Source organism: Coenobita brevimanus, chromosome 81 (assembly GCF_032717465.1).
Source record: "Coenobita brevimanus isolate Jiangsu-jjx chromosome 81, ASM3271746v2, whole genome shotgun sequence".
Classification (NCBI taxonomy): Eukaryota; Metazoa; Arthropoda; class Malacostraca; order Decapoda; family Coenobitidae; genus Coenobita; species Coenobita brevimanus.
The window spans coordinates 8,508,820-8,521,816 of record NC_137034.1 but is presented as its reverse complement, the minus strand read 5'-3'; the positions used below and the strand labels follow the sequence as shown (position 1 = coordinate 8,521,816).

Genomic DNA, 12,997 nt, shown 5'->3' with positions numbered 1-12,997 from the left:
TTAAATTTTGGTTTCACAAGACTTGATAAGCATTACCTGTAAGGTAGAAATAAGTCTCCTTGGTTATTAGTTAAATCCACCATCTTATCTGACTACACCTGGCCATCAATTGAGGTGGAAGGAGCAAGGGATCTTTATGAGGTTAGAACAGAGGGGCTAGATTGAAGGAGTTAATGTAGCGTATATGTAATTCTACAGCTTTCTGTGTTTTATGTTTACTCTGTCCAGGCGATTTTATTCAGCACAGTAGGCTTTCCTTGTAGTGAGGGGGTTAATGAAAGCTAAATGTAAGACTGCTGGTCTCTCCACATCTTAATAAAATAGCTTGAAGATACCATGAATAAAATTAATAATGCTAGTCAGAGGACTAACTCTCCTACCTCTTTCCTCTGTGCCAACAGGGAAGGACAAATCTGACATCACATGCTGTCGTAATGGCATCAAGCGAGAAGCACAGGAACTCCACCCAGACTGCATGCCCATCCAGATCCCTGATAACGACTCCTTTTTCAACAGGTGATGTACCACAGCCATTAAACAACAGTAGAGGTGATGGGAGTGAGGGTAAATCAGGCAATGGTAGAGGTGATGGGAGTGAGTGTACAGTAAATCAGGCAATGGTAGAGGTGATGGAAGTGAGGGTAAATCAGGCAGTGGTAGAGGCGATGGAAGTGAGTGTACAGTAAATCAGGCAATGGTAGAGGTGATGGAAGTGAGGGTAAATCAGGCAGTGGTAGAGGTGATGGAAGTGAGTGTACAGTAAATCAGGCAATGGTAGAGGTGATGGAAGTGAGGGTAAATCAGGCAATGGTAGAGGTGATGGAAGTGAGTGTACAGTAAATCAGGCAATGGTAGAGGTGATGGAAGTGAGGGTAAATCAGGCAGTGGTAGAGGTGATGGGAGTGAGTGTACAGTAAATCAGGCAATGGTAGAGGTGATGGAAGTGAGGGTAAATCAGGCAATGGTAGAGGTGATGGAAGTGAGTGTACAGTAAATCAGGCAATGGTAGAGGTGATGGAAGTGAGGGTAAATCAGGCAGTGGTAGAGGTGATGGAAGTGAGGGTAAATGAGGCAAAATTCGTAAATCCTGCAAAAGTAAAGGTGATGGAACTGAGTGTAAAAAAAGGTGGCATGCAATACATTTGTTTTATAATAGTTCCTAGAAGGTGAGACTATGTGTTGCTGACAGATGAATAGGAACACAAGCTGTAACATATAGGTACAGAGCCTGACTGTAATGTACAAACTGCAGGCACATACATAGACCGACCCAGATCCCTGATAATGACTCCTTCATTAGGTTAGATCAGGCATATCAGGCAAAAGCAATGGTGAGAGAAGTGAGCGTAAATCAAGCAAATATAGATGACGCAAGCGAGTGTCAGCCAGGCAAAAGTAAAAACAATTATGGACGTAAGAATATATACGTTCACAGATGAAACAAAAGTATTCGGGGACCGAATGCTAATCTCCATCCAAAATATATTGTTGGCTAAGGTGCAAGCTGCCTACAAACCAGTTTTGAAGAAGAGATATTTTGGTGACACACACACACACACACACACACACACACACACACACACACACACACACACACACACACACACACACACACACACACACACACACACACACACAAACACACACACACACACACACACACGCCGACAAAAACTATATCACCTCTCCCTGAGAAGGATTTGCGATAAAAATTCGCAAACTCTACGGAACTGTCACCGCATTTGAAAAAAGCTAGTGCATACAATAGAGAGAGAGAGAGAGAGAGAGAGAGAGAGAGCGAGAGAGAGAGAGAGAGATATAGAAAGATAGATAGATAGATAGATATGGCGGCTGGCATTAGGTTGTCTGATTAAATCATTACCAAAAGTAATTAGTTTATGCACATCCACGTAGTTGCTATTTTCTGAAGGTTTGATGGACATTCGTCCACAACTTTTCCACACACACACACACACACACACACACAATAACTTTATTGTCTCGCCTTGCTAAAGGGGGGCGATAAAAATGAGCAGAGGATTAAGCCTGTGAGGTAAGCCCAGGGATCTGAGAGCTGGATGTGTCAAGTAATGTCTGGACCATTTCACTGCCATGCTAGTGGTAATGCTCTCTCATCACTCTTTTTTTTTTCTTTTGCTTCTGAATCCTACTTCACCCATCCTTAGGTGGGGAAAAAAGGTGATGATGATGATGACAGAGTATGAAAATCTGCACATCTGGTAGGCGAAATTAAAAGTGACAGAAGTGAGTGCAAAAACACAATCTTTACTTTGATGACAAAGTTTTCATTTACTCTTATCTCCAAACAGATTTATTCGGCTTTGGAGAGACTGACCTGGCAGGCTAGAGAGATTGTTCATTTACCTCCCCAGTACACGGTCTCCCCAAAGCTGCTAAAATATTTCGTATGCAGCATGGATGTATTAGTAAACCCCATCACCGCTTTGAAATATTTATTGTGGAGTAAATCTGCCTAGTAATGAGATCAGGTTTTACATCTAACTGGAGAAATAACAGTGATGGAAATGACCGTAAAGTCTAACTTGGGATAATTTCATTAGTGACCATAACACACAGTCCTGACATGTAAGGCAAAGATGACCAGTCACTTGTCTCTGAGTAGCTCCATGTGACAAAAAATTACTAACCAGCCCTTGGACGTAAAGCTTTACGGGCCACACTAGGTTGGAGCGCCTTCACTCACTATACTCGTATAAGTCCTATTCTCATTGGCGTGGAAATTTCATATCTTTCTCAACAGTTTGCTATAAGTATCACACGTCAATAGCTCTTGTATCTTATTTAAATTCAGTATAGAATTAGTATTTAACTGAGAGTTAATCTGAGTGTTAATGCATAGTAGGTAAGATAAATTGCTTAGGAAGAAACGTTACATATTATAATAAGCAAAGAAAAACATTGTCTGTATAGAAGTGCATGGAGTTCATGCAGGTAGTGCATACAAAAAATCCCAACCGTCCCTTGGATATGAACCTTAATGGACCATGTTGCTGGTAGGCCTAGGTGGGGGTGCCTTCATGTGGTGGCACCAATACAGCTGGATGCTGGTGTTGCCCATCCATACAAACGTCCCTCAGTTTCCTCCCTATCACTCAAAAAGGGGATGGTGGACTGCAAGAGAGGGGAAGCTTAAACCTGCAGTCCACTGTCTTGATGAGTCAGGAGCCACAACAACAACACCACCAATACCAGCGTGTTGATTTTTTCACAGGTTCGGACAGAAGTGCATGGAGTTTGTGCGGTCAATGCCGGCCCTACGCCCAGAGTGTAACTTCGGCCCCCGGGAGCAAATGAACCAGATCACCTCCTTTATTGATGCAAGGTGAGTCTGTCATCTTTTTTGGTTCAGCCCACTCACTGATTTATTGGCTCCTTTTAACATGACATCTTTACATTATACTGTTCTTGCTACTGTCACGTAATACTGTGGAGTTTAATAGAACCCTTACTAGTAAAGTGACTGAGGTTAATATGATAAATTTTCTGTACTGATGCTCCATCAGTAACCAGCCTCTATTGATTCTACCCCTTACTGCTTTATTGGCTCCTTTTAATATGATGAGTCTTATACTGTAACTTCTCAGTATCCGTATTCACAATATCCGGCCCAACCCAATATCCAGCGCCTTTTGCTCGGCTCTGTTAAAGTAATATCCGGCAAAATTATGCAATCTTCAGCGCCGAAATGTGAAGCAACCGGCGGTTCTATGCAATATCCGAGGGCGAGGCACATCATCTGGCTCGGACGTGGTGGCCAACTGGTGCCCAGGAAAACCCTTCAATGCACCAGCTAGTCAGAATGCCCACAATACACCAGCCAATCAGAATGTGTCATGGGAGTGGCTCACCCAGTGTGCCAAACCTACTGTTTCTCATTTTCTCCTATGGATATCGTGTAGTGAAGATGTATCTGTGCGTGCTGCTCTTGTCACCATGCAGTGGTAAAACCCTAGTGCTGGAACTTACTCTGTGGCCTCCTATGCCTCTCTCATTGTTGCCAAGCATATGCCCTCTTAGTGTTTCGTGTCCTAGCACCCTGTTGTGATTCTAAGATTATGGCTGTGCAATTTGCTGTGCATGTGGTACCAACCTCCAGTGCCATGTCTTTGCTTGTGGTCCCACATGCCTTACTTGTGGCCCTTAAGTGCTCCATGCCCTAATGCTCTCACTACTGTACTTGACCCTAGTTCTGCATGATGGCTGAGTTTGCAGCTATTGAGGCAGTGCCCTGGCTGCTGCAAGTCCTGCTGGCCATGTGTATGGTCCTGGTTGCTGTCCTCATGGCTCCTCCTTCACCTGCTAAGAGGCATTGTATCATTTTCTCCATGAAGAAGACTGAGATAATCGAGAAGATGGAGCAAGGCTGATCATGCAGTAGGACACGCCCCAGACCTCACTGCAGGATCTGTGAAAGAACAAGCACTCCATCAAGATGTACTTCCAGGGTGAACATGGCACGACTGTGCAACGGAATGAGCACAAAATGATGGCCAAGCCACGCATTGGCAGACTGGACCAGGCCTGCCTGAAGTGGTTCCAACAACAGTGTGCCAGTGGCGTGATTGTGTGTCCCATCGAGCTGAACGCTGCAGCCACCAAGTTCTCTGAGCAACTGGTGATTGCAGATTTCAAGGCGTCTGAAGGTTAACTGACTCAGTTTAAAGTTCGACGTGGGCTGCCTAACAAGATTACTTATGGTGATGTGCTGGATGCAGACAAGGAAGGAAAAAACCTGATTGATGAAGAAGAGTTATTTCTCAATCAGGTTTATAACACTGATGAAACTCGTCTGTTCTTCAGGTCTGTCCTGACTAATACCTTGGCTGATGAGAAGGAGAAATCGTTACCTGGTTGTAGTGTGAGCAAATAGCTCATGTGTGTTTTGTGTTGTGCCAATACAACAGGTTCCTGTCGCTTGAAACCCGTTGTAGTGGGGCATGCTAAACAGCCACGTTGTCTCCGGGGGTTAATGGATAATCTCCCAGCGATTTATTTCCACTTGCTGAAGGCTTGGTTTACAGCCAAGATCCTGAAAGAGTGGTTCTACAATCATGCTGTGAAGGAGATTATCCATTACCAAACAGAGTCTTGGCCTTGTCTGCGACCAAGTAAAGGCTCTGCTGCTCCTTTGGCAGTGCTCCTACTCATCCTTCTGAGGAGTTGGTCGGAGGTGGAGGTCGTATTAGGGTCATGTTCTTGCCCCCTAATTCGACCTCAGTCTTGCAACTGATGGACCAGGGTATAATCATGGCAACGAACCTGCTGTGCTGGAAGAGGTTTATGGAAGACGTGATGGTTGTGCTCAAGGACGAGGAGGAGACAGCCGAAGGCAATTACAGTAGGGGGGAGAGGACTTTGGCCAACCCCAAGCAGTATTTCCCCAAGTTTGCAATGTATAACTGGGTGCAGGCTTGGAGGGAACTCTCTGCACTCATGGTTGAGCATGGGTGGAACAAGCTCCTCATGGATAAAGAGACCATATCTGACTTTTACTGACTTTTAAGCTCAGGACTTCATCCGGCAAATGGAAGCAGCAGGAGAACAGGTGACTGAGGACACCATCCACGATTGGCTGGAAATGGATGAGGGAGACCCTGGGTACCAGACTATGAATGACCAGGAAATAGTGGAGACCATGATTGCAGGGGTCACCGAGGATGAAAGGGATGAGGAAGAGGAGGAGGTGGAGGATGACAAAGAGGAAGATATCCCGATGCTCTAGCAGGTCCATGATATAGCAGATGTCCTTCTTGACTACTGCAAGCATCATCATCAATTGTCCACCTCTACTGATGCCATGGCCACATACCTACAAGAGGGCCATGAGAATGTGATAAATCTGCGGTCAAAAAGGATCATCAGGCAGTCCTCAATCATGTCCTTTTTCTGTAAGGTGACATTTGCCACTCTGTTGACACAGCCGTCGACCTCCTTACATCGTCCTCTGTCGTCCCAGCCTTTGGCCTCCTTTTACTGGCCTCTGTCACCCCACCCCTCTACTTCCTCAAATTGGCCTCGTTTATCCCAGCCACGTACCATCACAGCCACTTCTTCACCTCAGCCAGGCACCTTGACCATGACACCATGGTCACCTGAGGTCTCACTTCAGTCAGAGGCCTCACTGGAGCTACACATAACACCCTCTGCCACTCCATCTTTGCTACCTACTCCAGCACCCTTGTGGAGATAAGAGCCTGAAGTGGTGGAGCTGGAGTATATTTGTGGGAGCCATATGTCACTAGACCGCAAGGGTTTAAGTGCAATGAGCTGTACTGCATGGTGTACAACTCCAACCTCTACTGATGACAACATTAGGTGAGTACATACATTTGTACACTGTGCACCGTATTTATTACTGTACTGTCAAAACTGTAAAATATTTTGTATAATTTTCAACTGTAATCACGGGAAGGTTTTTAGGATAGAGGGTCAAGATGGATAATAACAAAATATCCAGCTTGACGCCGAATGTTGAGCCGATAAGGGCTTTCTATGTAATATCCGGCGTTCTGCAATAACTGGCACAGGGGTTGGCTGATTTACTCTGGCTGCTTGAGAGTTCTCTGTATTTTATCTTTGCTTCTGTTGCATCTCACTATGGAGATTTGGAGAAACCTTTCACATACTCGTTTTATCTTAATTTGGTCCTAATTTTTGTCGTTCTGTAGCTTATTTCACAGTGGCAGAATTAGGTAAATCCACGACTCTTCCTTTATGACTTTCATCATATTTTGTGATTATCATCATATTGTGGTGTCAGTATATTGTTAAAATTCTACAACCGAGATGATGGGATAGTAATTTTGGTACAAGTTAGAGTGAAGAGTATAGCAGTGATTAATGAGGCTGATGATGAAAGATTTTATTTTGCAGATGGCCAGCAAGTTGTTTTGTCTCTTTTCATTCAGGCTCCTCATACTCTATCGTGATCGGGAAAACTCTAGCACTCTGTTCCACCTATCCTAGCCTAACAACCGCTCTCTAACGTCTTGCACTCACGCCTACCCAGCAACGTGGGTATTAGTGCAAAAGTAGTGACATGTGAAGGTCTGTGTCACGTAGAGCTACTTGGCCTCAGGCAACGGACTAACAACTGAAAAAATATAATCTAGTACTCTCTATCTCTCTCTCTCTCTCTCTCTCTCTCTCTCTCTCTCTCTCTCTCTCTCTCTCTCTCTCTCATTCTTCTTTTCTTTCTTTCTCTCAAATCCCTCCTTTTAACCCCAGTAACGTGTACGGTTCATTACCAAGGCGGTTCATAAACGCCCCTTAATGAAACGCAGCGCTTTCTCTCTCTCTCTCTCTCTCTCTCTCTCTCTCTCTCTAATCCCTCTCATTCATTCCAGTAACGTGCAGGATCAACTTCAGAAGAGGCTGCGGAGATTTGCTTTTAGAAACTCATTGCTCTATCATTAGTATCTTCAATTTCTCAAATCAGTGTCTAATCCCTCTTCAGTCCTTATCCAATCCCTCCAATCCGCGTCTTAACTCTCTAATCTATGCCTAATCCCTGTCCAATCCGTGCCTAATCCCTGTCCAATCCGTGTCTAATCCCTGTCCAATTCGTGTCTAATCCCTGTCCAATCTGATCCCTGCCTAATCCCTGTCCAATCCGTGTCAAATCCCTTTCTAATCCGTATCAGATTCCTCTTAAACCGTGTCTAATATCTAATCCGTGTCTAATCTCAATATCCCTTTCTTATTCGTGCCTAATCCGTGCCTACCCCCTTTGTAATCCGCGTCAAATCCCTTTCTAATCCGTGTCTAATCCGTCTCTTATCCGTGTCTATTCCCTTCAGATCCGTGTCTAATCCCTTTCTAATCCATGCCTAATCCGTGTCTAATCCGTGCCTGATCCGTGTCTAATCCGTGTCTAATCCGTGCCTGATCCGTGTCTAATCCGTGTCTAATCCGTGCCTGATCCGCGTCAAATCCCTTTCTAATCCGTGTCTAATCCGTCTCTTTAATCCCAGCAACGTGTACGGGTCAAGTTCAAAAGAGGCTGAGGAACTAAGGTCAGGAACGGGCGGTCTGCTGAAAGAAACCCAGCTCCCTCAGCACCTCCTGCCGCCAAACCCATCTGAATGCAAGGATTCCACCGGAGCCAAATTCTGCTTCAAGGCGGGTGAGCAGAGAGAGAGAGAGACAGAGACAGACAGACAGACAGACAGACATATAGATATAGAAAGAGAGAGAGAGAGAGAGACAGACAGACAGACGGACAGACAGACATATAGATATAGAAATAGACATAAAGAGAGAGAGAGACAGAGACAGACAGACAGACAGACAGATAGACAGACAGACAGACAGACAGACAGACAGACAGACAGATAGACAGACAGACAGACAGACAGACAGAGACAGAGGCAGACAGACATATAGATACAGAAATAGACAGAGAGAGAGAGAGAGAGAGAGAGACAGACAGACAGACAGACAGACAGACAGACAGAGACAGACAGACAGACAGAGGGAGAGGAAGAGGGAGAGGGAGAGGGAGGGAGAGAGAATTGATTAGGTTATATATCTTGTCAGTAAGGCTGAGAGTGTCAATCCTGGCTACCACAGGTGATTCAAGAGTCAACGAGCAGCCTCAGCTGACGGTGATGCACACGATATGGATGAGGCAGCACAACAAGGTGGCCAAAGAACTTTCCGAACTGAACCCAAGCTGGACCGACGAAGTGCTGTACCAGGAGGCCAGGAGGATAGTGGGGGCACAGATGCAGCACATCACCTACAACGAATACCTGCCCATCATCTTAGGTACGTGGCAGTGTGACGCCAGCCATATGCTCTGACACCCATGCTATTCAAGGACGAATGTTTATAAATATGAGTGTCTTATTAGCAGATGCTCCACATCACCTTCAGCGAATATCTGTCAATCATCTTACGTAGGAGAGAGAGAGAGTGGCATCGGCAATTTAAACTTATTCCCATGCTTGTTAAGTACGAATGTATATCAGTCTGGGTCCTATTATCAAATGCAGCACATCACATACAAGTACTTACCCATCTTATGTAGGGGAATGACGGCAGAAATATACACCTATCATACTGACAAAATCCGAATCCTACTGTGGGTCCGTATTACGTAGGATTCCGTGGTGAATGCTAACGCCATCGCTACGATGGCATAATTTGTGTATTACACTTGTCCATTCAGACGATTTTGTTCAGTTTATGGAGGATTTTTCAGACTGAATGTGTTGCATATGGACGTCAGTTACCTCTTCTTGACAGTACAGTACATTCTTCCTAAGAAGAATAAAGTCATCTGGAGGTAGAAAGACTTGACAGCAACATCCAGTCCCATTTATTTCATATAAACAGGAGTGTAGGGGCCTGGGGGTTTGTTAATCAGACCAGACATTAAAGGAAATTGTTATCAACCTCACGATCCCCTGCCTGGCATTCGTATCGTATCGTACAATATTATATTATTTATAAAGCCTCCAACAGGTTTGCCTCCGTCGACTTTGGTCACCTAATGGTGGCTGTCTACACTGCTCGATCTCTGGCAGCCTCCCTTTTCAATCCTTTATCTCTGAGGTCACACTTTATGACGTCTTCCCAGGTTTTTTTCGGTCTACCTTAACCCTACCACCGATGTTCACAAGTCACTTCTCGCACCCAGTTGCCATCCTCCCTCCTCTCCATATACCCATACCATCTCAATCAACCCTTCCTCATCACAGCACCAATACATTTCAGTCCCATCTTTCCTTTCAACTCTTCAATCGTAAACCTGGTTCCCCCCCCCCCTCCCAGGCCCCTCATTCAAGGACACACTACACATGCATCTAAACATTGTCATTTCTGTACGTTTGAGTCTACGAATATCCTCTTCCTTTACTGGCCAGGTCTCACTACCATACAACATTACATTTCTAACACATGCTGTAATAACCTAAATGACTCTTAACAAATTAATCACTGGTCTGGCAGAGATTCGATCTCAGGCCTTCGCGCTTCAAACATGCACACGTTACTACTGAGCCAAAGAGAGGATCCCTGCTTTGCCTCTAAGCAATGTGGGCTTTTATACACCCAATTGCATCACTCTTCTCTCCCCTTGGTGATTAATTTGGTGAGTTTCGAACACACGGTAGCGTTGCATCGGAGGCCACCATTGGGGATGCTGCGGACCACTCCAAACAGCTCATCCCCGGGATGTAAGGACTTGGACACTGTCAGCTTAACAGCATCATTGCCCTCCAAGCCTCGCCTCACATCCCACACCTCTGCCAACCACTGTAATAACCGAAATGAAACTTCACAAATTAATCACTGGTCTGGTCAAGACTCGATCTCAGGCCTTCTAGCTTCAAACACGCGCATTACCATTGTGCCAAAGAGAGGTTATCCCTGCTTTGCCCCTAGGCAACGCCGGCTTTCAGAGACCCTATTACAATGCCGCATACGGAGATCTCTTAGCACGGAGGGAAAGCCCTCTCAGTGCCAGGAGAGGCAAAAGCTCCCTGACCTTCCTCCAGTCACTTCTTACCCTAGCCACAGAGCAAGGCTCAGCACCACTTCCAACACATAACATGCCCCTTAAATAACAAAACTCCTCCACACGCTTAAGAGGTTCTCCAGCAAGATCAATTCATGCCAGACAATCTGTACATGGTCTCCTCGACACACTGTACACACGCAATATGCATTATCTAGCAGTCTACTTCTAATACCACTACATCTCTTATGCACCCACATCACATATACTACACAAGATTGGCTTACTTCCCACACCCTTGTTACAAACCGCACATTACCATGTCCGCTTTGACAGTACCACCACCGTCTCTAAATATCATCACTTTTGTTTGATCCACATTAACTCTCAAACCCTTTTGCCCCATTCCTTCTCTCTATTTCCTAAATCTTTTCTCTGCCTCCCTTAAATTCTTTACAGTCAACACCGAGGCATACAACATCTCTCATGGGAGTCCATTTCTGAAATCACATAAGAGAGCGTCAAGTATCATGACAAACAATATGGGGCTCAAGACTGGCCGCTGGTGCACGCCAGCAATCACGGAAAACTCATCACTCAAATCTCCATTCACTCTCATCTGGGTGCGAGCACCTACATTCGTAGCCATGACCACTCTATCCAGCCACGCCTCGATCCCAGGCTTTCTCATTGCACACTTTCTCGCCTCTCTAGGGACTCTGTCAAATGCCTTCTCCAAATCAAACAAAGTATAATTCCCTTTTCTTTCCTCTGTATATTTCCTGAAACTGTCTGACAATGAATATGGCATCACTGGTCCCGTTGCCTGGCAAAAACCCAAACTGCATCTCATCAATATTCACTCTTTCCCTAATCATACCTTCTGGTACTCTCTCCATTACCCTCTTTATCTGGTCTAAAAGTTTTATGCCTCTACAATTTCCTCTTTCCAGGGCATTACCCTCCCCTTATACTCATTTACAATTACTTTTCAGCCAGTCATCTGGGACAACAAACACATATATAATCGTATTTATCAAATCAGCAACTGAACCCACTTCTGTATATCCTGAGGGATTAAGAATTTCAGCAGTCAACCCAGACACCCCTCCCGCCATCCCCAACTGCATCCTGCCTGTTGCTCTGCTCACAGTAACAGCATCAATCAAAGGCCAAGGTCCAACCACTAGATCTGCTGACTTCAAACCTTCCCTGTTCCAGTCAAATTCCTCATTCAGCAACCGGTTATAGTGCTCTCTTCAGACGCGTTTAGTACCCTTCCTGTCCACCACTACCCTTCCTTCATCATTCTTCAAACACTGCTCACCTATGATATCCCTATTTTCCCTCTTCATCTGATTGACTGCCTTAAATACCATTGTCTCCTTTTCAACGCTATTTAGGTTATCCAGTAAAAGTGTCTGCGACTAAGATATTGCTCTGTATACATTACGTGAACAATAAACCACAACCAGACGGGACCCATACAGGCTTCCTCCGGATGTAGCGCCCTAATTCCCTAAACCACCTGGCATCACTTGACTATATGGTTACCACACAACGTAGGAAATGGTTTCCCGGACTACAGAAAACAATTATGCCTGTCATTTAGTGTAATGTCACCAGGAGAGAGAGAGAGAGAGAGAGAGAGAGAGAGAGAGAGAGAGAGAGAGAGAGAGACAGACAGACAGACAGACAGACAGACAGACAGAGAGAGTATATAGTAAGTACAGACAACAGAAGGCATGTTGACCCATGACGAGGGTAAACGCTAGAAAAAAAAACATTCATCTAAGATCTAACCAAAGTGTAGAAGAAAAGGGTAGAAAAGAGGAGGGTTCACCCTCACCCGCCACACCATCCGGTTAACTCGCAGGAAAAATATAAAAAAATCATGCGTGTTAGAAAGACAAGCAAGAAAATTTTATGGGAGAGGCAGAACGGTAATGACTGTGTACTATGTAATACATATTTTACAGATCTGTAAGATAATCAAACATCACCCAGTCGTCAGCATCGCTTCAACCAGGAAATAAACAACGGTACGTCAGTTACAGCCGATGGTCCCAAAATATTTGTTTAGCCGAGTTTTAAACGTATCAATAGTTTTTGCACTAACCACTGCTGGTGGTGGTAGCCCGTTCCGTTGTTTCACTACTCGGATGTTATAATAGTTTTTCCCGATATTAGTGTTACATGTCTTGCTACTTTCGTTCCATTTGTTCTAGTCACAGTATCATTTTGTATGTCGAACAAATTATCATATCCATTGTCAGATTTGTTAAGAATTTTAAGAGCTTGTCAAAGATCTGATTCACCGCTTTTTCGGAGAAAACAAATTAGTTTCTTTGGACGCGCTTAGTAGGGTAAATTTCGCAGCGATTTAATCATTTTTAAGGTTATGCGCTGCACTGTCTCGAGCCTATCTTCGCCCATAATAAGATTTGGTGACATTGCTGCACACAGTATTCCAGGTGCTGACTAACTAATGAC

At 44.7% G+C, this 12,997-nt stretch overlaps 1 protein-coding gene across 1 annotated transcript in view; it reads left to right on the top strand.

Moving 5' to 3' along the window:
* The window catches only part of LOC145409481 (salivary peroxidase/catechol oxidase-like), a 95,655-nt gene that overhangs the window by 49,830 nt on the left and 32,828 nt on the right, over positions 1-12,997 (top strand). The window contains exons 8-11 of the mRNA XM_080279873.1: positions 402-516; positions 3,254-3,364; positions 8,016-8,167; positions 8,614-8,811. Coding sequence (XP_080135999.1) covers positions 402-516; positions 3,254-3,364; positions 8,016-8,167; positions 8,614-8,811 — 576 coding nt within the window. The remainder of the gene's footprint in view (positions 1-401; positions 517-3,253; positions 3,365-8,015; positions 8,168-8,613; positions 8,812-12,997) is intronic.